This window comes from Callospermophilus lateralis, chromosome 2, assembly GCF_048772815.1.
Source record: "Callospermophilus lateralis isolate mCalLat2 chromosome 2, mCalLat2.hap1, whole genome shotgun sequence".
Taxonomy (NCBI): Eukaryota; Metazoa; Chordata; class Mammalia; order Rodentia; family Sciuridae; genus Callospermophilus; species Callospermophilus lateralis.
In genome coordinates, this window is record NC_135306.1 from 199443224 (window position 1) to 199471041 (window position 27818).

The 27818-nt window shown below is 38.0% G+C and overlaps 1 protein-coding gene across 3 annotated transcripts; it reads right to left on the reverse strand.

The window, feature by feature from the left end:
- On the reverse strand, positions 1-27389 carry Patl1 (PAT1 homolog 1, processing body mRNA decay factor). 3 transcript variants are annotated; one of them, XM_076847287.2, is made up of 19 exons: positions 27109-27388; positions 25132-25243; positions 18756-18973; positions 18393-18473; positions 17414-17608; positions 16381-16482; positions 15848-15937; positions 15410-15627; positions 14131-14220; positions 12472-12652; positions 11750-11873; positions 11201-11298; positions 10489-10548; positions 9346-9494; positions 7819-7990; positions 4265-4420; positions 2165-2256; positions 1927-2076; positions 1-1628 (listed from the first exon to the last, which is right to left on the reverse strand). In XM_076847287.2, the coding sequence occupies exons 1-19, from the start codon at positions 27121-27123 to the stop codon at positions 1607-1609; spliced, it is 2325 nt and encodes a 774-aa protein (XP_076703402.1). In that variant the 5' UTR covers positions 27124-27388; the 3' UTR covers positions 1-1606. The 3 variants fall into 3 exon arrangements, with proteins under 3 accessions (XP_076703402.1, XP_076703403.1, XP_076703404.2); XM_076847288.2 differs by having other exon boundaries at positions 7831-7990; positions 27109-27387; XM_076847289.2 differs by lacking the exon at positions 1-1628 and adding an exon at positions 3486-3534 and having other exon boundaries at positions 1992-2076; positions 27109-27389.
- Between the last annotated feature and the right edge of the window lie 429 nt (positions 27390-27818).

Here is a 27818-nt window from a genome sequence, read left to right on the forward strand (position 1 = left end):
TAAATTTAGAAACTTTTATTTTCATTAATTAGAACCAAACAAAAATAAAGCACAGTAAGGAAGAAATAATAATCAAGTATTCACTTGATCAGTTGTGAAGGGAAGGTAGGAAAGGCGCATAGTGGAAATAGTCAGTAGGTGATGGTGGAGGGAAGCTAGGTAATGTCACTGGGGAACAGCTGGTGAAGCCTGGGTTACAGAATGGGAAGAAACGGAGATGAAGAACAAGGACAGCTGGTTATAACAGGATTTTACTGTTGTACAATACATGTATGTGCAAAACGTTTATTCTCTTTAAATGTCACAGCCTGTCCCCCCACTACATTCGAAAAGGTGAGAATGGCATAAAGTAGACTGGAAGGGCATGTAAAATTGATTCAGATTTAATCTTCTTCAGAACTGAAATCTCTAGGGACCAAAACCCTTTATCCTGGTTGATTGCTGAAAGGAAGAAGGGTAAGTGACAAAAGATCATGGCAGGCTGTACCTGCTAAGATTTAAACCCAGGTCCCTGGCTGCCTGGGAATGAGGTTCAGATGAGATGGACGAGCCAGGTTGGCAGTTCTGCGCATGTTGGAGGATAGTGAAGAGCAGAGCAGGCCAAGCGTAGCTTCCGTGGTTACATTTGAAGGTTTCTACCCATGACACCAGATGACAATGAGGAAAAGAGATGGACAAGCATGGCTTACTGAAGTCACCTCAGGAAGACAGAGTGTGCAAAAAGCTACACTGCTCAAGCAGGCTGTAAGTGAGGATCACCTTGGGTGCTCCTGAATGCACTTGAGGGGACAGGCTCAAGCACACTGTGGCTGTAGCTGGAAAAAGGCTTAACCGTGTGCTGTTTCCATTAGGGTGGACAAAACAAAGAAAATACAGGTGGGGAAGAGGAAAATAACTTCTCAACCTAGAGCTGGGCACCAGCCAATTAAGAAATATGATCTTATTAAATGTCCCATATACCCTGTATTTATATTAAAACAAATAAGTATTTCCACCAAATTAATTACAAGACGAAATAGAAACAGATTAAAAATATATCAGTTGGTTTGTTTAGAGATGGTATGTGTCAATTAAATATTTTTCAATCTAAAATTCATTCTTTAAGGACCCTCTGGAGATCATATAAATGTATGTATGGGGTATGTGTGTTTCTAGAACTTGATTTCTATTTAGTTGGCTCTCCTACAGCCATATTAATATGGGATAATGAAAAAAGACTTCAATAGGATGAGGGGAAGAATCTTTTGGCAGGCTACAATCTACTTTGAACTGGAGTAGTGGTAGTGGGATCAAGGGAGATATAATTTTTTGTCGATAGGGCAAAGAAAATGAAAAATCGAGAAGAATTGAGTAAAAGTAGGACATGCAGAATTGTAACACAGAAAGTAAAGAAGAAACCAGCATAAGTATCACCCAGCCAAATTTCACAGAGCAATGGGGAAAATACCTGGCATTTAGAGACAACCCCTGTAAACAGGAATCAATCCCACAAGACTTTGCTTTGGGGAATAAGCTACCTTCCCTCCCTCATTAAAAACACTCCATTGGTGATGGCAGCAGTGCAGGTGGCAGCCCAAAGGAGGTACAGGACACATTTGGAGATCTTTTATCGTATCTCCTGAACTAGCCTAGGGTATAAAAAAAGAGAAAGAAAACTTGTTTATATAAATAAGTTAAAATAGAAAGCAAACTTTTGCATTAAAATTTCAACCTTGTAAAGATTCTCAATAACAAAACACCCAAGACATTGTTTTACTCTTAGTCAACTTCAATGAGGGTACTGCTACACCCAGTATAGCAAGATACGCGAATATTTATTTAAAGTCTTTACTCTTTTCCACCAAATTCAGTTTTATCCTCCCCTCTATCATAACTTCTAAAATGCCAACTTTGTTGACATGTGCAACTATCCTTTTTAAAACTTACTGCAGTTTTGTCTCCAGCAAGTTCAATTTCTGCCGGTCGACATAGCGAGAAAAAAGGGACACTAGGTTTGTGGGTATAGAGATTGGTTTGGCCAGGGCTGCTTGGGGAATCCGCAGAAGTTCTCGGGTTGCCATGAACATCACCTCTGTCCTGATAGGGAAAACCAAACAACAAGATGAGGGAAAAAAAAGAAAGATCACCTCAAAAAACTTAAAATAGAGAAATAGTCTGTACTGACCATTGGTTATTTTGCGTTGATTCTGTAGCAGGGTCTGAACTCTGTAAGTCTTCCCCACGGCTCAGGAGGACAAGGAGCAGTGACAGGCCAAACTATGAGAGAAGACAGGGTGTCAAACAAAGCATCCAAACCTCCTCTACGACAACTGATGGGATCCTGGCATTAAATGGGAATAGCACTAAGCCACAATGACCTCACTGCTGTGCTTCTCTGTGAAACCAGGCAGAAAATGGACAACCCTGAGCCAGAAGCCTATGTCCTTTCTCCCGGTTTCGCTTTTGGCACAGCCACGACCAAGCACAGCCTTTGGAAACAGAACATCATGGTGTCCAACATTCTTATCTGTGCCTCACCCTGGGGTGAAAGGATGATCCCCCCCCACCCCCGCCCATCATGGTTAACATGGGATTCGGCTTTTTCCTATTTACAAGAACTGAAATGGATTAAAAAGAAAAGTCAAAGTTCATGGAAAACGAAAAAGCATGCGCGGGGCACTGGGTTCGATCCTCAGTACCACATAAAAATAAAAGTGTCTACTAAAAACTAAAAACTAAATATTAAAAAAACCTCTCTCTCTTAAAAAAAATAAAAATAAATAAAGAAGGGATAAACAGATGCATTCATCTTATTTAAAATTAAAATCCAGCAACATAAGGTTTAGAAACTGAAATATAAAAAAATGTCTTATTTAGTGGTGGTAAAAGGAGGAAACGTAGGTTAAAGGGGCATGAAATGAAAATACAAATAGGGACAAGAAACAGGTTAAATGTGGACAAGAAACAGGTTAAATGTAAGAATCACATGATCTATAAGGAAACATAAAGGGAAGGATAATCTTGCCTTTTCACAAAATTTCCCTTCATGTTATGGGGGCGGACACTGGGCTATATAATCTTATCTGATCTCAGTTTCCTACTGTCTTTACCAAAATTAAAACCAAGAGACCAAATCATATCCCTGATTACTCCAGAAGCCCATCTACATCCCTGAGGCGGTTACTTCTCCTGCTCTGATGTTTGCCCTTCAGAGTCATGCTTTGATAGGATTGTAAGTGAAAGGCAGAAAGAGGCCTTGAGACTATTTTTCACCTCTACTGTACAGAGTGGCCCTGAATGAGTGCCTATTATGTATGGGGCACTACATGAAGCACTCAAAGCCATCATCTCAATGAAGTACGAGGACAACTCTGTGAAGTCTACATCATCACTTCTACTTTACAGATCAGGAGGAAGCTGCCCTAGGAAAGTGAGAAAAATCTGTCCAGAATTCTAAGGCTAATATGGCAGGAAAGGACTAAAACCTGGTCTGTTTAAAAACTCACATTTGTTCCTTCCTTTTATGCTTCCACTAGGAGTTGCTGGATCTTTAATCTGACATAAATAAAATGGGAAATTCTACTTATAATCATATAACAGAGACCACCAATTGTAACTTAATGATAGACCTTCCTTTTCATTATTAGGAACTCTGACTTTACTTGTGGCACCAATGATGTGCACTAAAAGCTATTTCTCAGACTTTTTTGCAGTTAGGTTTATCTAAATCCTGGCCATTGATATTAAATAGAAGTTGGTTTGAAGTCCTGGAAAAGGTTCCAATGAAGAGCACAGAACATTAATCCACATCTTCCATAACCATCTTCCTTCCTAATGTAAACTCCACACCATCTTAGATCATGGGGGATCATGTTCCTTCTGTATTGTTTCATTTAATCCAAAAATACTTATTTCTCTAACAAAAGTTGACAGTCTTGCTACTAAAGATGACAGCAAAAAAAAAAGATGGAGCCTGGATCTCTTGAGTCCACTGTGAGCTGACTATACCAGATTTGTTTCTTCAGGAGATACATAAAATCCTACTGTGTTTCAACAAAAGGAAACAAAAAAGCAGCAAAAACTAACAACACTGTTTAGCTTAAAAAGCTTAAAACTAACAACACTATTCTTTCTAGCTTTTGTTAGTAGGATCAACGCAACTTCTGACTAAAGGAAAAGAAACCCTTTTGAACAAGTTATCACAGCCATGGTAGCCATTGCTTTTAAATCTGTAACTCAAATTTAGATGTTTCACAAAATCTAGGGAACCAAAAGTCAATACCACCTTGTTCTGGAGCACAGCTGCAAGGTGAGGGTTGGAGGGTGCTGGTGCAGCTGCACTTTGAGGTAGGTTCATTAGCTGTTGCAGAAGGCTGGTGACAGTCACTGAAGGAAGATGATAAAGGAGGAGAGAGAAGGGACTCAATAAACATGGCAGCACCTACAAAAAAATAAACAAAAGTATTACATCTTGTCAACTGTTCTTTAATTACTGGCCATCAGTTGCCATGGACAGAAAGATGCTCAGCAGTATACTCAACCACTCACGGCAAGATTTAAGAAAAAAGAGGTGGCAAGCCCAGTGGATATGACTGAAGTCTCAACAATGGATTCTAAGGTATCTATTGAGAATGTTTTCAATTCAATCTTCACTGGAAATGCCATGACTTGTAGTACCAAGGGGGCTGAAATCACTTTTCAAATATTAAATTCATATTAATACACCATACTATTATTTTAGTATGAACGTTGAGCTCATTTCACAAACGTCTAAAAGCCTACAATGTGCCAGACACAATGCCCACCCCACCTCTCCCCAAAAAAGATGGTAAACAGGTCACACACGGACTCTTAGACATCTGAAGCATAGTTGGGAAGACTGGCAATTTTGATATACTGTAAGAAGCACTCTAAAGTTTAGACTGCTACACAATTATTAGCACTTTCAAACTTAATTTTATCTTATTTATAAAAGCTCATTGAAGAAGTAAACAAATAGTTAATTAATAATTACTAGAGAAACTAAGTGATCAGAAACTCAAGTGTTCAGAGATACATAGTTAGTAGTTAGAACCACAACCCAATGATGTTGGATTGTAACCTATTCATTTATTCCTTTTTGCCATGTGGCCTAGACTGGAAAAAGTTAAAATACAGCTGGTTTTACAACAAAAAAGGAAATCAAGAGCTGAATGTGGTGGCACATGCCTATCATCCTGACTGAGGATCTTAAGTTCGAGGCCAGCCTCAGCAACTTAAGCAAGACTGTTGTAAAAGTGCTCGCCTAGCACACGTAAGGCACTGGGTTCGATCCTCAGCACCACATAAAGTAAAATAAAGACATTTGTCCACTTGTAACTAAAAAAAAAAAAAAAAAAAACAAACAAATAAATAAAAATATTAAAAAAACAAAAAAAACAGTGATGTATTATTTTAAATGGCACCTAAGGACAGAGACTGGGTCACTTTTTGTCATTTAATACTCTATTATACAAACAAAGCTTTTTAATCATAGATATTTAAATACATACATGAAAGTACAAATAACAGAAATTGTTCATGTATCCACTACCCAACTTCAATGGCCAAATTACAGTATTATCAGTAATAAAATAAACAGATTTTATTAGATCTGTTCCTTCCATATGGTATCATTTCATCTAGAAATACTTATTTCTCTAACAAAATCTCATTATATCAAACAAAATTAAAAATAATTTTAGTATCAGTTAATAGCTACTCAAAATTCCTATTTTTCCATTTGTGTCAACAGTATCTTTTAGCAGCTGATTTATTTTAATTACAATTCAAACAAGATCCATATATTGCATTTTATTGATAAGGTTTAAAAAATAACAGGTCCTTTGCCACAGTCTGTATGTCCTCTTCTCATGCTATTTATTGAAAAAAAACGTGTGGGGCTGGGGTTGTGGCTCAGTGTGTAATTTGTCCCATTGTTTGAATCTGGCGACTGCATCTCTGTGATGCCACTTAATTGGTTCTGCCATCCAGTATGTCCCCATTAACTGATGGTGATTACAAGTTTGATTAGATTCAGGTTTAATGGTGGGAGGTGGGGCAGAAGAGGGAGGCAGGAAGACTGCAGGCATTATGTCAAGAAGCACAGCGCTTAGTGTCCCATTCTTGGTGGTGTTTGCAGTGCATCACCAGGTTCAGCTGTCAGTATGCTCCAAACAAGTCAAGGCTTACAAAATGATTATTTTCTGAAGTTCTTCTATAAAGAATTTTATATTACCAACTCTGGTAACCATGACATTTGGTTATAATAAAAAAGCAGGATAAATGCTTGAGTCTTTCCTTTATTTATCTATTTTTAGGATGAACTGATGGTGTGGCAGTTTCCAAAGCGGACTGGTTTATTTGGTGTCATTATGAATTCATTAAATGAAACACATTTACTACATTCATTCAGTCCACTGTTAATTTTTCTTTCTGATATAAATGATCCCATTTTTAGCCAACAAGAGCCCTTTCAAAGTTAATCTGTGCATCCACAGGACCCTAGTAATCTATTAACTTCTTTGCATTCAGGCACACAATATTTTAGGATTGCCTTAAATTTTCAGGCCCCATACCTGAAACTAGCTATACCTTCATGAAAATAGTTTTGAGAGATGTGGTATACTGCTTTTCAACACACATACGTAAAAACGCAGCCTGTATATTTAATCAAGTCTTCCTCACTAGGAGGTAAGCTCCATGAGGACAGGCATTTTTGTATTTCTAGCTCCTAGGACTGGGTGCTGTTATTTCTAAGAAATAAAATGGTGTCTAGTATGTATCTGCCAACTGAGTAAGGCTCTCTCAAACTTGCTCTGTGTAATTATGGCAAGAGCACCTGCATACAGTGTACATGGTCTAAAATAGCAGTAACTTTTTTAGTTTAGTCAACTTATTAGGATATTCCTCAAATCTTTAAATTTTCTTCCAACCATTTTTCATTCTTAAAATCTTTTAAAAATAAACTTTCTTACCCACTTCACTTTCTTAATCAGACCTAAACTGCTCATTCACTTCTATAGATGCTAAAATTTTAAGGGTCTACAGAAGGAACAATTTCCAATTGTCAAAGCATACCATTTCTAGTGTATCCTGTCACCATTTGTTTTCTGTGGACTAATTACCCAGACAGGTTTCACTCAGCTTGTGGCTGACTGTGACAGGCTCACCTGAATACCGTTTATTATTCTGAATCTCATATTCATTAATACCAGTCCTTTGTCCTACCTTTCTCAATTTCTTGTTTTGACCTCCTACACCATACTAAATTTTGCTAATCTCTTAGATACAGAAGTCCTGATCTATCTTCTATAAATTCTTTTTCCCAGTGGCATTGGTGATTGAATCCAGGGGCACCTTACCACTAGACCACATCCCCAGTCCTTTTTATTTTGACACAGGGTCTTGCTAAGTTGCTGAGGCTAGCTTCAAACTTGCAATCTTCCTAGCTCAGCCTCCTGAGTTGCTGACATTACAGACATCCAACATTGTACCCGGCCATCCTCTATAAATTCTGATTCAGCATTTGGGGTACAGAGCCAACTTATTTGCTTCTCAATTAGTTCTGACATACACCACGTCTTTACAACTGTGTTGTGAATTAAGAAGGAACTACTGATTTCCTCATGTTTTGAGATGGTCTGTTCCACTAACCATGGGATTCAAAAAAATACACCTGAATTACTTAAGGTTGTTTTAAATAATCAAATCCTAATGCCAAAGTTTAGACAAAACAACACAAAAAGGAGAAGAGACAAAGAAATTAGATTCCAGAAATCTTATCAACTATGAAAAAAACTGAAAGGAAAGATGTCCCACATGGTGGATCACCTCATCTTGTGCATCCTTCTTGATAAGAAAAGGGAGGTTCCTAGCAGTTGTCATGAGAATGTCAGCTGCTTGCTCTGTGGAGAGGAACGGGAGAATACGGGCAACCATTCTCTTCCCTTTTCGGATACACATGATCTGTACAAAGTGGTCATCACTTGGCCTACAAGGGAAGAAAAATGACAATTTTCATTAACAAGAGCAATACAGGAAATCCTCATGTTTTCTCTTCTTAGGTCTTTTTAAAATTAATATGCTGCATTCATTTTCACTCTACAATGACCTGTACTACAAAATAGTGAAAATTACTTCTCCAACTTTAACAAAATAATAAAAAGCAAAATTTCAATTTCACTAATTACATTTTAGAAAAACTTGGTCAAACTATATAAGCATTATTACATTAACCCTTAAGTATCGACACAAATATCACATGACTAATAGAGCAACATGTGAAAATGTATACATAAAAATAAAAACATAATCTGAGTTAATTTTACAAGTGTTAACAGTTTGCAGACACTTTTCCATGTAAATATACATCAACCACATACATTTTGATGCCATGTAACATGAAATTTATGGACAAACCACAACTATTCAACCAGTTTCTTGTCAGCCCTAAAAACACCAGAAAAGGTGTGTTGAAAAGAAAGTGCTTGTTTTTTAAAAATAATTTTAATGTATATATTTTGTTATTGATGGACATTTGTTTTATTTATTGATTTATTTATATGTGGTGCTAGGAATCGAACCCAGTGTCTCACACATGCTAGGCAAGTGTTCTACCACTGAGCCACAACCCCAACCCAAGGTGCTTGTCCTTATGTTCTGTTTGTGTATCTCCTGGCTTAGAAGAATCCACAACTCTACTGACTGGACAAAGGGAAAGAGAATTACTAGCCAATGTAGTCCTCTTACATTCATCATGTTAAGTATTTGGGATTTATTGAACATTTACCAACAGAAGGATTCTATTCCAGATAATAAATGGAAGAGAGATGACACAGAAAAACAATAAAAGTTACAGAACTTAAGACTCCACTGGAAGATTTACTGGTTTCTACACCATACACATATTCTGTGGAAATTCCAAGGAAATATAAATATTTACAATCCCCATCTTAGTAGAAAATCAAACAAATGAAGATTATAAGGTAAAACATGCTAGTAATCATAAACCACATATAGTCCGTAAGCTCAAAACCACAAATCCAATAGGCCCACCCCACCATTTATCTGTAGTACCTAGCACAATTCCTAGTAGATACTGAATTCATATTTGTTGAATAAATGAACTCAGGATAAGAAGACGCCCCATGCTGACAAGCCACCAGCTGTGAAAGATTATGAAATGGCTAATATGAAATCACCTTTTGAGTTTGGACAATAGGTAGATTCTGAGTTTACAGACATAGCAGGGGAGAGTCCTGAAAAGGCAGAAATGTGTAAAACTCAGTGTGACACAGAAAGAAGTCCAGGTAGTCTCATGTTTTCCTCAAAGTGCACAAAGCTTACCTCTCTTGCCCGGGCAATTTACCCCTCAAGTTGTCATACATGCTACAGATTTTGTGCTTTCTCTCTTCCATCAGGGCAGGCCGCTCTTCTTCTAAACTTAGGAGATAACGCCTTTCATAATCCTCCACATCAAGAAGTAAACTATAAGTCTAAGGGAGAGACAAAGCAGGCCACAGCATGCTGTGTTAAGATCATCCAGTATCTAATAAACAATTTTACAGTTTCGGACCACCTGACCTGATAAGATCATCATAAACTTCAGATAAAACAAAACAAAAGGTGGTCTTTAAAATACAGGAAAACAGGGTAAAATAACTTAATTCTTCATGTATCATTTTTTATTTCTCCCTGACTTTTAATCTAGCAGATAAAGATAGTGTAATGTCATTACACTTTCCAAATTTTCCATACAGTGCAGCAACAATAGCACTGTATATATGACATTCTGTTTTACTGCCACAGTGACACTTTGTATTTATAAAAATATTATTAAGAAGTGATTTTACCACTGAGTGCCAGCCTCTGTTCTAAACACTTCATGCTCATTCACTGAACACTCGCCACAAGAAAACTATCATAATCATCCTCATTTTTATAGACAAAGAAACTGATGACAGCACAGAAATATTAAATAACTCACTTTCATATCATAGCCTCATAAATGGAAGATATAATTTATAGCATAGAAAATATACTCCAAGGCCATCTTCTATGGCTTTGACTCGTGGTATTTATGCTTTACACACCAACTATATAATATATTTTCCTTAGCACCCAATAAGTGCCCAATAATTATCTATAAATTGACTTAATTAATCCATAGGAGAAACAATATAAATTTTATTCCCATTTTTACCAGGCTTAGAAAGGTGACCTGCCCAGAAATACTCAGCTCTTAATTGAACAAGTCTGAACAAAAATCCAGTACTTCTAATTCTAACTGCAGGATTTTTTCCATGATGCCATAAGAAAGGTATACCACAATTCTTTCTGCTCTGGCACACAATAAGTACTTAATAAGAGTATATTTTTAATTAAATCAAAGAACACTGAGTCATTGCTCACTTCTCTGCTTCTTGGGTACACACATACTTGATAGTTCCTTATTTGAAACTAGTTATAGCAACAAATTCTAAAACTTACTTTCTCAATTATGACAAGGGTTTTTCTTCTCTTGTCCCGAACCTGCTTTTCTTTTGTCTCCTAAAAAAAGACAAGAATATTCAGTGTTTAAGAACTTTACTAAGAACAATTTTCCAAGTATGCATCTGTAGTTCAATTGTGAAAATATTTTAAGAAAATTTTGATTCTGTGAAAGTTAATAATCTAAAATGACACTAGCACAAAGTTCAGATTTGATGGACTCAACCAACACACAAACTGAATTTATAGATAGACAAATGGTAATTATAGAATTTTACGGAGGATTAAAATTTCATAGCAAATTTTGAAAACACACAGAAAATAGTATTTATTTTTTTATTTTTTGTGGTGCTGGAGATTAAACCCAGGGCCTTGTGCGTGGAATGCAAGCACTCTACCAACTGAGCTATATCCCCATCCAGAAAATAGTAATTTTTTAAAAAAAGCAAACTGGAGTAAACAGATGCTGTTTGCAGACAAACATGCCTAGTCTAGATTCCTGCCTCTTCTGGCCTTCACCAGCTACATGAGAAATGAAGGTGTTATTATTTCAGCATGTCTGCTGAAAACCAGAAGGCCACAATGTGCCAGATTGTAAGCTCTGGGTTAGACTACAAACAACTCCGTCATGCCTGATCTCATTCCACAATGACTCCAAAGGAAATGGTGACCACCAAGACATTCTTAAATATATAATTCTACAGACACTTACATCATCCTCACTCCGAGATGTCACAACAGCATCGATCATTTTTCGAGGGTTATTCACACTAGAGACAGTAAGTTTCCCCAAAGAACCCTCAAACTGCACTGTAAGGACAAAATAAAAATAAAAATAAAAATTTCAACAAAATAAAAACTCAGCAATGCAGGCAGGAAGCATTCAAAGATTTTTACTTTTCTGTTCTTTACTCATGGTGTAACAACTTACTACAAAAAAACCTACGTATCCTTTAAAGCAACTCCTTATTACAATCTATCCTTTCTCATTCCTCCTCATCTATTTTAGAAATATCAAAAGCACCCAAGAGGTCATCTGTCAAGCCATACACTTTATGCTCAAATAAAGGCTGATCTTTGCATATATTAAAGGCAATAGTACTTTAAAAATTATTTCCAAACCATCCACATGCATAGAACAGCAGGAATGCCCTCTCCTCTCTGTGCCCAGAAGAGGACAAAACAGACAAGGTACCACCTATATTTTATCAAATCAGTAGCATCTCAAATTTCTCTTATCATTTAAGGGCCTGCATCTTACCTGGCTTATACGCATGCTCCAGTTTGGCCACCTGAGGGGTGATGAGCTTGGTGCGTTCCTTTTTAGGGCCATCACCTTGCACTTCTTCAGCAGCTGACAGTTTCTCCAGTTTTTCGAAGTAATTCTACCACAAAATGATTTCAGTTGCAACACAAGCACAGACCATGATTGTTCTTTACCATCAAATAATTATTTTACAATAGTGGCAGTAACACAACTTGAACCATAGAAATGTACTCATCTCTAATTTTTGCTAGATTTATACTAACATTTACTATATTAAAATTCGTAGCATTTGGGCTCAGGGTGTAGCTCAGTGGTGGAATATATTCTTAGCATGCTTGAGGCCTAGGGTTCAATCCCAAACTGCCCCCTCACCTCTGCCAAGAAAAAATCCTTAGCCTTCAAAAACTTTAATCAAAGGAAATGTCTTTAGACTGCCAATATACTTAATTGATAGAACCAGATTACTGAAGCCAAAGAAATTGAAAACACTGGTCTCAGAGCAAACAGCTCCAGAGTCTCTTGCTTGAAGAGAGGACAGGATTTGTTTAGTAGATTATCAACTACTTGAGGACTACCTCAAAAGAAAATTCTACCTTGAACATGTTCCACCACTGAGCTACACCCCCAGGCCAAAGGCTACGACTTTTAATTTAAGTCAATCTCCTTTCTAGCCTAAGGGGCCAAAATGTTATTTTCAAAACTAGCACCGTATTTACCTGGTAATAAAAATCATCCAGGTAGGGATCAGTGCTTTGCAGCTGCATCATTTGAATTTTAGAGACCCAATCTTTTTCCCGCTGCAACATGAGATTGGCATATGGATCTTTTCGAAGATGATCTTGATGACTGCTCCTGTGACTTCCTCTATCTCCAGCTCCATTGATATTCCGATGCTGACTGAAAAACATATGCCACATTCACTCTAAGTAGGCATATTAATTATTAATTAATTAAAGGTTATAACATTACAGGAATCAAACAGGCCAATTAAAAATCAAGTCTTCAAAGAAAAGAGCTATGTAGTACATACTCAAGGAAATAAAACTATATGAGTAACAAAAGATCTGAGTATCTTACCACATACTAAATACTTTTACTTATGGACTTCTGTATAAACCCTAAAGAACCCTATGAAGCAGGTAGTTTTCTTTTCTCCACTTAAGACAACAAACTTACATCTTTGCCAAAAGTGACACTTCATAAGTTTTGCCTGTCTGATCATGTTAAGTGGTTATCTAATTTTAATCTGCATTTTTTTTGAGTGAGTTTGACCATGTTTTCATTTCTATAAGCCACTTGTGTTTCTTCTATTTGGAGTTTGTATGTTTCTGCATGGCTTTTGTTATATTAAGGACTGATATTTTTAATAGTCAAATGTATTAATCTTTCCCTATATAATTTGTACTTTGGAGTATTATTTAATAATCCACACTGGTTTCTTTCTCCTGAACCTGCAAAAATATTCTGGAACATTTCTGAAACTGAGAAGGAATCACACACACTCAAAGAACAATAAAATTGATGGTTGAAGAAACTTCAGAGTTTATTTTTTTCTTTTCTTTCTTGCTTTCCTCATGTTATTCAAGTACTCTACAACTGAGTTACACTCCAAGTCCTTTTTTATATTTGAGGCAGGTTGTGCTTGAAACTATGATCCTCCTGTCAGTCTCCTGAGTAGCTAGGCATGAACCATCATGCCTGGTTTATTCTCCTCATTTTATTTAGATGCCTAATTATGGTATTACTTTATATGAAACTACAAAGGCAAAGGCTTTATCTGTCTTGTGTGCTTTTTTTTTTAAATCTTCAATACCTACCACAGTCCACAATACACAGATGGGAGATATATGTAAATGTATATATTTATATTTGTTAAATAAAAATTAAATAATTTATATAGAAATAAAGAATGACCACTGGGTTCACATTAAGACCCAAATGTGAGGCTGGTCAATACATTTTTTTCCCTCTCTTTTTTTAATCTTTTATTGATTCTTTTGATTTTTATTTTTTTACATACACGACAGCAGTGGAATGCATTACAAGGTCACTACATTTTTAAGATTTAATTCTGAACTGAAAGACAAAGAAAATGTAGTTAAAGAGAATGCTAAGAACTTGGTAAGGAGTATAAAATACTGGCTTTAAAAAAATTCAGAACTCAACTTATGATCAACAGAGTTAGAACAGTTTGGAAATTTGTTGATAAAATCTTAGTAAAGCTAGTGTATCAAAAACATAAAAATGACAGCATTTGTGATATAACTTTACCAGCAAAATCAGCTTCATACTAAGTAAACTAAGAAAGTAAACTAAATTAATAACATTTTGTTACACTGTTCAATAAACCACCAAGGAATACAGTGAGTACTTACTTCCTGTTCTGCTGCTGTCTCTGATGCAAGAGCCGCCGGTGCTGTGGATGAAGGTGAGTTGTGTCTGGTCTGAACATTGGGGCCTGAGATCTAAGAAAAAAATGATAAAAAAAAAAAAAAAAAAAAAAAAGGCCTTTAATTCTGTCATCCCGATGATCTGAAGTTTTCACAAATGCTGTCAGAACAGGATAACTTCACATAGGTTCAGTAGGGACTGCCAAGTGTATTCTAAAGAGACTTTAAGTAAAAAAGTCACTTTTTAAAAACCTATCTTCCACAAAGACCAGTTCTCAACTACTAAGAGGATGATCATGAAATCTCAGGAAATTTATTAGTAAAAGCATGTAATTTTCTTTTTGCTCCTGTTTAATAGTGTTCTCTCAAGAGGTTTATTTGCCTTAAAAACAGAAGTCTCCGAAGAAATTCTGCATCAAGACTGGAACACAGAAGTCTTGCCTGAATCTCCAGCCTGCCAACATATAACATTTCAAACTCAAGAATGCAACTTCAACTCTTACGTGATTTCTGGCCTGCCCTATAAATTTTTAACTTGCCAGCTTCCACAATCACATTTGTTAATTCCTTAAAATAATATTTTTTTTCTACTGGTTCTATTTTTCTTGAGAACCCTGATAATACAATGTATGTAATAAAAAACAATTTTATCAAAGCAGGAACTTGAACTCCTCTTGTTATAAAATCAGAGGGTAGAAGTAAAAAATGTAGCAGATACCAAGACTTGCTAACTTATCATTGTTATTTTTTTAAACTTCTCATTATTCACCTCTCTCATCCTTACTTATGATTCTTAAGTGATTAACACCATGTGTGCATATCTTAGTGTGTGTTTGTAAAGTGGACATGAAATGAGAAAGGTGAGTAACTTGTAATGTATAAAGGTGCACAGGATGCATGATTCTTGATGATGACATAAGAAAGCCTAAACTGTCAAACCCTGACTTGAGGATCTCAAAATATTTCACTTACAAGATACATACATATATGTATGTGAGTGTGTGTATGTATGTGTGTGTGTGTGTGTGTGTGTGTGTGTGTATTTTTGGTGGGACCTAGTGATAAATATCTTTATTTATTTATTTTTATGTGGTGCTGAGGATTGAACCCAGTGCCTCACAAGTGCAAGGCAGGAGCTCTACCAGTGAGCTACAGCCCCAGTCCTCACTTAAAAAATATTAAGAGACTTTTACATTAAAAAACTAAATTGGAATGATCAAGAGACTTAGCTGGCAATGGGTAAACATTGGCATGTTTTATATACCTTAGGTTTTGCAGATGAGGTCCTGGGCCGGGAGGGTGCTGCTGTGGAGGTGGTGTTGCAGGGGGTGGAGCACCAAAGAAGGCACGGAAGCCTGGTGCTGGGGGAAGCATCTGCCCAACTCGCCCTTGCAGCAACTTGGGATTCATGGCAGCAAGAGGACTACCAACAAATCCAGGGACCCGTGCAAACTGGCTGGGAGACATCCGACCAGGCTGTAGCTAAAAAGAGGGACAAGATCTTAAGACTGAGTTAACCTTAAATCAGCAGCAAGCACACCTGCTTGCTGAAAATTGAATACTGTTTCCATCAATAACTTTATTTTAAAAACTAAAGGCAAAAATAAGAGGCAATGGTGATTACTAACAAAAACATCTATGTCCTAATGAACTTTAAGACAGTAAGCGGGTTCTTTATGGATAGAGCTAATCACAGGCTTACCTGTGCTCCTCCAAGAAGCTGTGCTCTCTGGAGGGGACTGAGAACCGGAGGAACAGTAGGAGGAAAAGGATGACCCAGGAGGGAAGAGTTCTAAGGAAAAAAATAAAGTAAGGAAACAATTATATCATGAAACAGGTAAATCAATGTAATAAGGGAACTCAGTAGAAATGCAGTATAAACTTAGATTGTAAAATTCTCAAATTGTAGCACACCCTACTGAAGGAATAAAAAGAATAATGCTAGAAATTATGAAACATTATGGCCACGTAAAACAAAAAAGAAATTAGAATGAGAGTTGAAGTTAACATGAAACCAGATGACAAGAAAGAGCTTAGATTTTTAAAGAGTAGTGCTAAGAAACACATAAACTATGTCTTCTGACCAGGGGACCATAAGACCCAGAAATTCAAGGATGGAGATTATAAAATTTAAGTGTTCCATAGGAGATGTTAGCACTTCTACATACTGAATCACACAGGCAGTGACCATAAAGTACATACTTCACATTTTTGTTAGACTGTAAAGAGACATACCGGGACACTGCAGAGCTGGTTTGGAGACATCCTCTCACCATAGGGAGCAGGATAACGTGGTGGCATCGGGGGCCGAACATGGACAGGCTTCGGACACAGAATCTATTAGGACAAACATATATACAACTACACTCAATGAAATCAGTTTTTCTTCCACCTACACTCCCTCCCCTCAAGTACTGGTAGAGACACAGAACTCAATGCAAAGCCCTACTTCTAAGCAGACTGCTATAACTATGGATTCAAACCCAGAACCTTTGATCACTTCCTCTCACAAATCAAGCAAAGTCTGAGGAAGATTTAGCTAATTCTCCAGTTATCCCCACCCTTCCATGCTATCTGAGGGAGATATCAGCAGATATTCTGACTTGCAAATTCTCTCCAAGAGGATGTATTTTGGTAGCAGTGAGGGAGAAGGAATGATAAGAAAGCTGGAGGATTAACTAAGTCCTATTCTGAAGCCTGTGATATGGCCGCCATGCTCAGCAATTTCATGATACATTGTGACTCCACCATTTATTTCATAGATAATTGAGCCTAACTAGGCCATACCAACACCACCCTCCCCCCATACCTTCCAAATTGGCCTTCCTTTTCAGCTGCTGGTTTCAGGTGGAGGAAAGTCTATGGAACAGGACTGCACAGGCTCTAGGGAAAGCAGGGATATCTTAAAGGTAAAAAGGGATGTGGACAATGCTGAGTGTTCCCATCCCCCCCAGCTTTCAGTTATCTCTCTGCCAATGTGTTGGGCAGCCAGTAAAACACTTTAAAAAGTACATAAGCCCTAAATGTACTTAACTACCCTTTTCCTCCCCCAATTAAAAGGCAGCAGCAACAACAGCAGCAAAGGCTATTCGGGAATGTGTCTCTTATTTGTACTAACTTCTATGCTAATTGGCTATAATTGGCTATTTTGCTTTCTAATCTAAAGCCTACCCAAAATCTCCACCCTCCTCCCAGTATCACTCATTTCCCAAATAATTTTGCCCAGATGCCCAATATCCTGGGCTGAGTGCCTGTTAATTAGAGGTACCTGTTGGTTGAAGCTGGGTACAGCCATCTGCTTAGGTGGGGTGCCTATGGGCACAGCTCTAACTGGAGGACTCCCAATGATAGGTGAAGTTGAACGCCTTGGTAATGCACGCTCAGAAAGATCCCGATCATCTTCTGGGCCCTGTGGGGGCCTCTGAGGCAAGGCATACTCTAATACAGACACTGTAGGCATTTCCTAATGAGGAAGTAGTTAAAAAAAAACAAAACAAAACAAAACCAAAAAACAGAAATTAGCTAACTTGAAATGTTTTAATAATCTCTACAGATGTCAAAAATACTTTTTAAATTTATTTATCTATTTATTTACTTTTGGTACCAGGGATTGCCAGGGATGCTTAACCACTGAGCCACATCCCCAGCCCTTTTTATTTTTTTGAGTCAGGGTCTCACTAAGTTGCTTAGGGCCTCATAAGTTGCTGAGGTTGGCTTTGAACTCAAGATCCTCCTGCCTCAGCCTCCTATATCACTGAGATTACATGAATGCATCACTGCACCCAGCTTTTTTTTTTTTTAATTCACATATAGAAAAATTCAGTCTTTGGTATACAATTTTTTGAGTTTTGATAAATACATAGAAGAAATGTTGCCTCCAGAGAACAATTTTATCACTCTGCAAAATCCCCTTCTTTTGTCCCTTTACAGTTAATGCCTTGTGCCACATCTAACCACTGGCAAACCCTGATCTCTTCTCTGTCCCTGTAGTTTTGCCTAGACTTTTAAAATAATTTAAATGATATACTGATAACATGAGTTCCAATGGCTCCCTCTCAATCTTTACCCTGGGGGCTGATAAAGGGCACATCAACAGAGAGAGCCGTCTAAGTACTGGATGCAGTAGTTGACATACTACTGGCAAATGATAAATATCGACATGTTCACAGTAAGGAAAAATGACAATAGGAGCCAACTTAAGATTTTATAATACTAGTAATTTTATATAATGAGAAACTTTTTAGTACCTGAGCAAGAAGTGGTCCTCGGATTCGCCTCAGAACTTCAGATCCATCCCAGATGCTGGAATTCAGACTTCCTGGTTGAGGCTACCAAACAAACAAACAAAAAACATATATACAAATTCTTCAATATTGTGAGCTCTCTGGGTGACTCATCTGCTATTAGGAAACAAGGGTCCAAGGTTTTTACTGGCAAGGTAGTTGACAAGAAATTATAGTGCTCCAGAACATACATTATTCCCCAATTTTATTTCCAGAATTACTATCATCAGTAATTATATTATGAATTTTCTATGGCATAAGTGATAATGGCAAAGCTCAATACTTTAATAGTCGACTATAGTTCTCAAATAAGAGTAAATTACTCACTTGCAAAATTGGCCTGGTCTGCACTGCCTGCATAATAGCTGGATCTTCTAGTTCATTTTCAATCACCATCTTAGTGAGCCTTTCTGCCAAATTCTCCTCATGGTCACCCAACAAGTCCATCTCATCCCTTTCTCCATTGCCTGTTTGTTCATTAACTGCCACTGGTAGCTTCTCTTCCAACTCAGCCAGGCGTTCATGTGCTTCCTGCCAATCATCATCTATAAGACAATAGCGTGGTATAAGAAATATAGTTCATATCAAAACAAAGGCTTTATATATAAATTTCTTCCTTTAACCAAATGAATAACCCAGTTCCAGAAGATTTTAAAGACATGAAATAAGGTTGAAACAAGGAAAACACAAAGTGGGCTTTTCACTATTAAGAACAAAAAATACCATGCCAGGAACAAAATTTGGCTTAATGACTTAAAACATTATCAGTGGTGTCCAAATTACAGTCTGAAATTGATTTCTAAAATGGTGATACAAAGCCAGATACAGCTGCATATGCCTGTATTCCCAGCTACAGGAGCGAGGCTGGGACAGGAGGATTTTAAGTGCGAAGCCAGCCTCATCAACTGAGTGAGACTCGCCTCAAAATAAAAATAAAAAGGGATGGGAATGTAGCACAGTGGTAAAGTACCATTTAATTCAATCCCTAATACTATAATAAAAAAACAAACTAACGACACATAAGACCACCTGTTGGTTTTGAGATTTTCAATACTCCACACAAAAACTTCAAAGGAAAGTAAAATCTGTAATACTAGCATAACTGTCTCTTAAATTGTAACTGCTATTTTCTTTACCTGATTTTTTAAAAATTTATTTTTTGTATAGATGGACAGAATGCAGGGACCTTCTCTCATATAGCTTTTTCATTAAAGTAGGGGAGAGACAGATAATAGACAATAAAAATAATGAGGAAGTAAATTAGATACTGTATTAGAAGATGCAAAATGCTACAGGAATATGGAAGAAAGGCAAATCGAAAAAAATAGATGTTCAGAAGAAGGCTGCACTGAGATGACATTTGAGCAGAGATTCAACGAATATGACAATAAGAGGGTAAACAGTCAAATGGAACAGAATGAGCAAGAGAGAAGAGTAGAACAAAATAAAGTCAGAGTCTGGAGGAGGGAGGTTAGTCAGGGTCTTCAACTCCACTCCAAAATGGGGCAGAGCTGATGAGTTAACTTTTGAAAGAATCACTAAGGCTACTGAATTAAAAGCAGATTAGAGGAGAAGTGTTGGGGGGAATGCAGGAAGTCAGGTGGCTACTGCAAGGGAGTATCCACTAGCCAAGGGAGAGGGGATGAAACTTTGACCAAGGCCAATTCCTCTTCTATTTTAATTATGTCTTTGCTATTCCTGCACATTGCTATTTGGTCTGCAGCACTAACATTGTTTTCTTATTTATTATGCTGATATAGCATTGATTTTTGAGTCCCATTACCACACAGACTAAAATCTTGTGAACCCTTCATCAAATTCTCTAGAATGAAAACTCTCACTCCAGTTCTCTTGGATCTAATCATTCTATTCTACTTCTATCATAAACGCACTACTCACAATTCTGCTTCTTTTAGCATTCAAATGCAGAAACCTCTTTCTCCTCATTAAGCTTTCCAAAATATTTAAATTTTCATTTTAGTTTCATCTCACCTAAACATGCTACTTTAATGCACATAAATGTACTCTTCTGTATAAGCTATGTATGTACTCTATTCTTACTTTAGTTATATGTCTTGTATGTTCTATAAAATTCCACATTCAGGGATAACAGGTAATCCCCTTTGTAGCTAACACAGAAATCTATACTGTCTTCTTTCTGTTTACAAATAAAATACAGATTAAAAAAATTCAAACATCACAATACATGACTTAGAATGTGAAAGTTCTTCATAATTCCACAGCTCTGTTCAGATTTTAAGAATGCAATCTGTAGTTTAACTTGATTCTTCTTGGATATACTTTCAAGCATGAATACGTGTATACACATATAACTGCTGAAAATATTATCTCATTCTTTTAAACATATATGTAAGATTGCATTCTATTAATGAACTGAATTGTAATTTATTCCCTACTAAAAAACCATCTGGATGATTTGCAACTTTTTACTATAACAATCAATACCATAAGTAACCTTATACATACCACAGCATCTCAAATGAATATTTAAGTAGGCTAATTTCTCTTCAGGGTCAGACTAAGCATTTAAAATTTGCTATTTTTGTAATATAATAATATATCACATAACCCTAGTGATCCAAAAAGCAAGGGAAGTGGGATTTCAAATTTACAATTGTGTTATCCCAGGATCCACTGTCTGCTCTTTGGTCAATGTGATATACAATATAGGAGCTATGGTAAGGGGTTTCTTAAATAGGGATCACTCTGCCATTTCTGTGATAAAGGCTGTGGGCAAGAGTCACAAAATATCCCTATCTAAGCCTCTAAGATATGTGTTTTCATTCTTATGTGGAATTTTCTTTCCCACCCAAAAGCTTCCTCTTACAAAGTGCTTAGTCAGGTGGCACTCTTCCTCTGAAATTTCCTCTTACAGAAAAGAACTTGAAGTAACCACTTCATTATAATGGTCTCAATAAACATACCTAGATGTGCTTAAAAAAGGGAAAAATCCATTTTAGATAAAAATTATAGTACTAATTTAAATGACCAGTCATCTGAAACGTTCTTAAGGAATAGTGTAATAAATAACCGATTGTGACTTTAATATTGGTGTCATCCTTGCTTAAAAAAAAAAAAAAAAAAAGCTGAAAAAGGATAAATTTTTTTTTTTTAAATGTAACAGCTATGCCAAGAAGAGTGGGGAGTCTATAATCCTGAATTCAGGATTAAAATAATATATATTTTTAAGTTTCCCAAATTTAAAACATTAATTTGTTAATGGATTAATTTTAATGTAGTACAGTTCTAAATTACCTTTGGTAGCCACTCCCCATATTCATATTTGCTAACTTTACCAGATTCTACCAAATAATTTATTTGCACTTAAAAATAACATTTAAAAAGTCTGAATAGTCATGTTCTGTAAAAATGGACATACTGTGAACTGACTATTGCTTTTTTTTGGTACTGGGGATTGAACTCAGGGGCACTCAACCACTCAGCCACATCCCCAACCCTATTTTTTTTTGGGGGGGGGGAAGGGGGTACCAGGGATGGAACTCGGGGGCGCTCAACCACTCTGCCACATCCCCAGCCCAATTTTTGCATTTTATTAGAGTTAGGGTCTCACCGAATTACTTAGTTCCTTGCTGTTGCTGAGGCTGGCTTTGAACTAGTGATCCCTCTGTCTCAGCCTCCTGAGCTACTGGGATTACAGGAGTGTACCACCATGCCTGGTGACTGTTGGCATTTTAAACATGGATGCAAAGGAATCTATGCCATAAAACATTGCCAACATTATTTTTGGTTTTTCTTGTTCTTATGAAAAAAATCAGGAGAGGACTCATGCCCTTAGTTTGAAAGAATATTTCACTCTGTTACTTCTGCAAATTACCTAAAAATATTGTTACTTAGATGTGCCAACACTTGACCTTATTGCATCATTGGTTAAAAGGCTAAAGCATAGGCAAAAGAATAGCAGAGAAATGAAGGAAAAGGAGTATCTGTATTCTTCCAACTAATGACCCTGTACTGTGATGTGGGCTACTGAACTCCATGCTGCTTTTTCAAACACTTATACTTTAATGCCCCCCAGGCCTGTCTGGGATATTTCTGAATGAAAAGAAAATAAAAAGGAAATAGAAGTGATTTAATTTTAAGGCAATCTCAGTTCCCAAAGATTACAGCAGCTATCAAGAAAAGGGAAGGAGAAAGAATGAGAAGCCCATCCAAGCAAAGGTAAGAGATTTCCAAAGATTCCCCAAAGATTGTTTTAACATAACTGGTAATTTATACTGACTGTATTTATTACTTTATCTCTCAGTAACTCTGCTTCCTCATTTGTGAAAATGAGGATAATATTGATAACTACCTCAGAAGGTTACTGTGAGAATTAATAACATGTAAAACATTTAAAACAGTACCAAGCACATAATAAGAACCATGTAAGGTGTAAACTTTTATTTTCAGAGAATGAGTTTGGGATCACTCTAACACCATTTATTGCTTCGAGATGATGCAAACTTTTTTAAAGGGAGTAGATCAATGATTAGTGTCCCATGGAAAGGTGATATCAGAGCTTTTGTAGCCAGTGACCTAAAATACCCACGGTATAAACAGGTGTTGTTCAAGATGTCAGCTCCATGAATTAAAAATTATCAATCAAAACCTACGTCAAAGATCTAACATTTCATCTACTGGCTTAAACTTCCTCTACCAGCTAAATCTGTAAGAAGTGTGCCAAACATATCACAGGTAGACTTAGCAATTTTCTTTTTAAAATATTTATATAAAGATGTTTTGAAGAATTAAGATTTTTACCTTACAATTCAAGTATACTACACTCTCAATGAAAAGCGCTCACCTGTGACATCTTTTCTCTATTATAACCTTGGCTGACCAAGAAGTCCTTCTTAATACCCTTCTACCCTATGGTACAAAGCAAACTAACCATATTCTATTTCACTGCCTTTAATTTTACTACCTGTTCTTTCACTGTGCACCCAAGAGCACTGTGGACTTATACTTTTCTCCTATCATATAAAATACAGTTCTGCACATTCTAATATTCTTTTAAAGGCAATATTCTTGTCTTGAAGGAAAAACAGAAACTCCAGGGGGCGGTGGGGGGGGGTGGGAAACTGCCCTTAGCACTCTGGAAGTCCATGAGAAGGCAGGACCCATTTCTCTCTGTCCAAGTTCAAAACTAAGGAAGGACACATTACTATGTTGCTTCATCTTAATATAGTAGCTATGAATCAATTTCAATTGACCAATTTCATAAACTGAAGAATGTGCTGAAAATGATTTAATACCCAGTACAGGTTTTAAAAGAAAAAGTTTAGAACCAAGAATACAATGTTATGACTTTTATTGTCTAGGTTATTATGCAATTTGCAATTCACATCAGTTCCCTCCATTTGTAATTCTATTCTTCATAGCTTTCCCTGCCATCTCCCTGGAGATGGGCAATCTTATCTCCTAAACTATGACTACAATCCAAAGGATCTTTATTTCCTTTCTGTAATGAGTCTAGTTTATACTTTTAACATTCTTCTTGCTGCTCTAGATCATGACAAAGTCACAGTTTCTACTGAATTTTATAAATGGAAGACTAGTAGGAAACTTTTTCATTTTTGCCAGTTCATTCAACTCTGTGCAAGCTTTCATAAACCTAAGCTATAAAGTCATCACAAAACACTATCCACTATAACTTTTATAAAACCTTTGTTTTTGATACTAACACATTGGTATCACCCACTGTGCTACATTTCCTCTTCTTCCTTATTTAATTTTGAATATTTGTTGCTGCAAGTCTAAAGAAATTACAAATATTGACACACCACAATATAAACACTGCTATTGCTGCTTTCCAACACTAAGTCAAAACAACAATATCTACATTGATTCTGATCTATTCATTTCTTTAAAAAGTACAAATTTCTAATACTTAGTTAACTTGCTCTAAACTTGTTCTAAGTAAATTTTGTTCTCAAATGTAATTATATAGCCTTGCTTCTTAACTGTTTTATCCCAGCATTTACAACTCTGTAGCTTTAAGTCTACTTCAGCTCTTTTAACTTTTTCAGCTCTTACAATATTTACCTATATCTGGGGATGGATAAAATTTCATTTGTTTACAATACTTTTCAAACTTATGAAGATTTCCTATTGCTAAAATTCTTGGAATTAAAAGCTTTTTATTTCATTAAATACAACCATGTACTGGTGTTGGGCTGAATGTAGAACATGCAGAATACTAGAATCTGAATTCTCTATTAGTCCATGAGTTTTCCCTAGATTACATGTTCTCCAAATAAAAATTCCTTTTATTTAGAATTATTTAAAATCTCTTTCAAATGTCTATTGATCTAAACATCTGAATTCCTTACAGTGGCAACCGAGAATCAAAAACCAGATAGCTGGAAGACATAGGGCTTAGATAATACCTGGCTTTATTGATGAGGACAAAAGATGACCAACCAGAAGAGCACAGTAGGAGGATGAACTATTCTGAGTAAAGGACATACTATTCTCACTGAGATCAAGAAGATTAACTTGCCAAATTAGTGAATGAGGTTACTCCTTCTAAGACAAAGTATCTGAGCAAGAGATGAAGATGAAAACTACAAAAGATGCCGCTTGGGCTGGAGTTATAGCTCAGTTGGTAGAGTGCTTGCCTGGCATGTGCAAGGCCCTGGGTTCAATCTCAACACATACATACACAAAAGATGCAACTTACCAACTGCACCCGACCCAAATGTATCATCATTGAACTGATCAATCTCCTCATCTTCTTCTCCCAGGCCCTGAAATGCATCTTCATCTTCATCTAGAGGACAATCCTCCAAAGACTAAAAAAAATGAAAAGAAGTTTTTCATGAAATTCACATTCTCATTTATAATGTTCTAAAAATGTTCACCTTACCTTCTCAGTGAAATAGTTTTATTATGACCTTTTGTAAAGATGGCATTTTATACTCCTCAATTACCCTGACATTGGACACTTTCAGTAGCTTGTTTCTGTTTCTATTCTTTATTCCTTACTTGAATTTTTCCCAAGCATCTTTTTTCTTTATTTTATCAAGAATCTAATGATAGCATTTTCTCATGCACACAAGAAATTAGGCCCACAGTATCCTTTACATCACCGGGTGGAACAGAGATGAAAATTTTCAAATTGCCAAAATGAGTACTTTTATGTATCTTTTTTAACTAAGTTCACATTTTTATCATTATTTTCATGCTGGGTTTTCAACTATTTCAGTGTTCTCTTTTAAAACTTTCTTTTCATTTTCCACCTCTTCACTTTGCTTTCTATAGGCCTAAACTCTAGTGAAAAAAACAGAAATGAACTCTAGAAAAGCCATGATAAACACAGGCAACTCACTTTTCTGATTAATCCATTAACTATCGTGTGTGTGTGTGTGTGTGTGTGTGTGTTTTTAATGAAGTGCTGAGGATGGAACCCAAAGTAGTAGGTAGGTGCTCTAGCCCTCATTAGCATCATTTGAGAACATTTTTGTCTCAGGTTCTGTGCTAGGCCCTAGGTCCTGGATTCTTAAGTGGCGCCACAGAGACAAATACCACTTACCTCAAATAGGTAAGGATCAAACAAGGCAAAGACTGCACATTGCTAAATAAAACCTAGATATTATCATAACACTTTCGGTACATTCTGTTTGGACCTGCAAACCCCCCCCCCCTTCTCTTCAGGTTTACTCAGCTTAATCTCCAAGTTTCCTTTTGGCAACTTCTGCTCATTGTATCTCATCATTCTCTCCATGTTTATACAAAGTCAGTTAACACTTTTATCAAGTATCTGTCCTTACTGGCCTTTCTACCCATCCTAAGGCCCACAAACTTCCACAAAGCAGTCTGCCACCACATCAGAGGCAACTTCCAGCGCACTCCCTTCCGAATCATCAAGATCGACTTAACCAAAACATCAAGATCGACTTAACCAAATCGCTGCTTTTTAAAATTGAAATGACTCTCAGGAATCACCTAGATCAGTCCTTTCACTTTATAAATCCAGAAACCTTGTGTCCAGCGATTAGGAGTGGCTCAAGGTCACTAAGCGAGTGGGCGATACGGTCTAGACTCCACATTCTGGAGCTGCTACATTCCCCTCCGACGTCGTAGCCAAACCCACAGCTCACTCCACTCGTCCAGAAAGAACTTCAGCTGGACACGCCCCCTCCCAGCTCGGAGCGCTCTCCTAGTAAACAGTCCGGGGCCCCAGCCAAAGGGCAAGTCCAGGCGCCCTGACCGGCTGCTTGGGTGTACAGTGTGTACCCGTGGGTAACCCGGGAGAAGGGGGCTGGTTCTGGGTAGGCGGGAAAGTCGTCTCCGGGCATCCCCGGGTGGTTCTTCCTAAGAACAGCCACCCGGTGGGTGCAATGCTCTTCCCTCCACCGCCCCTCCCCGAGTGGGGGCGAGGGGCGCTCAGGTTACCGCACTAACGGGCCCTCCCCACCCCAAAGCAGAAGCCAACTCTCCCCAGCGGCATCGGATGGGACAGTCCCGCCCCCCAAACCTCAAAGCTGGTTCCCAGCCCTCGGACTAAATCCGCGACCCCAGGTCGGGGGCGCTGCGCTAGATCGCGCGACTCCCACGGCTCGCCCCCTCCCCCCAGGAGCACGGGACCGGCGCGCGGAGGGTGAGAGGAAAGGGGCGCGCGAGGAAGGGGGGGCCACTTCCGGTCGCAAGAGCTTACCTCGTAGCGGAACATTCTTGGGGAAGGGGGGAGGGAGCGGGGAGGGGAGTGGGGGAGGGAGGGAAAAGGCGCTGATTCCCCGGGCTCCTCCGCGCGCGGGTCCTCCACCGGCTCGCGACCCCTGGCCGCCGCCGTACGTCGGAACGTGCGTGGGAACGTGCGCAGGCGCGCCTCGGGCAGGGCAGCCGCCCCGCTCGGCGCCCGGCGGCGGCGGCTGCGCGGGGACGGATTTGGCGTCCCGCTTCCTAGTCTCAGCGGCGGGAAGGAGGTCCCGTGGTGAGAGACTGCGCACGCGCCATCCGTCGGGGGCTTCATAGCTAGCCGGACTGGCGGCTCCGCCTCTGATTTCTCGGCTCTTTGCTCGGAGCGGAGAAGCCAGTCACGAGTTTCACGTCACCGACGGGGCGGAGAAAGTCCTTGTGATTGTCACAGGATGTGGTTCTGCGGAGTCCTGGCCTTAGGTCGGGTGCGAGGAATGGAGGCTCCTGGGTTAGTTTTGCAAAGTCCAAGGCACGCTCTTCGGGGTTCCCGGGGGTCTTCACGGCACGACCCTCGCCCGTGGAGGGAGAAACGGAGGCCGAGTTTGTGGTCCACGGAAGGAACGCTGAATCTGCAGCCGGTCGAGGCTGTGATTTATGCGGCTCCAAGTGATGACAGCGCCCGGCTTTTAAAAAGCCCAAGTCAAGTTCCGAGAGGTTTAACTAGGGTAA

Bases quoted from the DNA above. Each gene is read 5' to 3' on its own strand.
- Patl1 (XM_076847287.2), bottom strand. The intron at 18,974-25,131 runs GTAAGTTGCATC...ATTGTCTTATAG, and splicing joins ATTTGGGTCGGGTGCAGTTG to ATGATGATTGGCAGGAAGCA. The intron at 10,549-11,200 runs GTAAGTGTCTGT...GTCTTTTTTTAG, and splicing joins CATCTCGGAGTGAGGATGAT to GAGACAAAAGAAAAGCAGGT.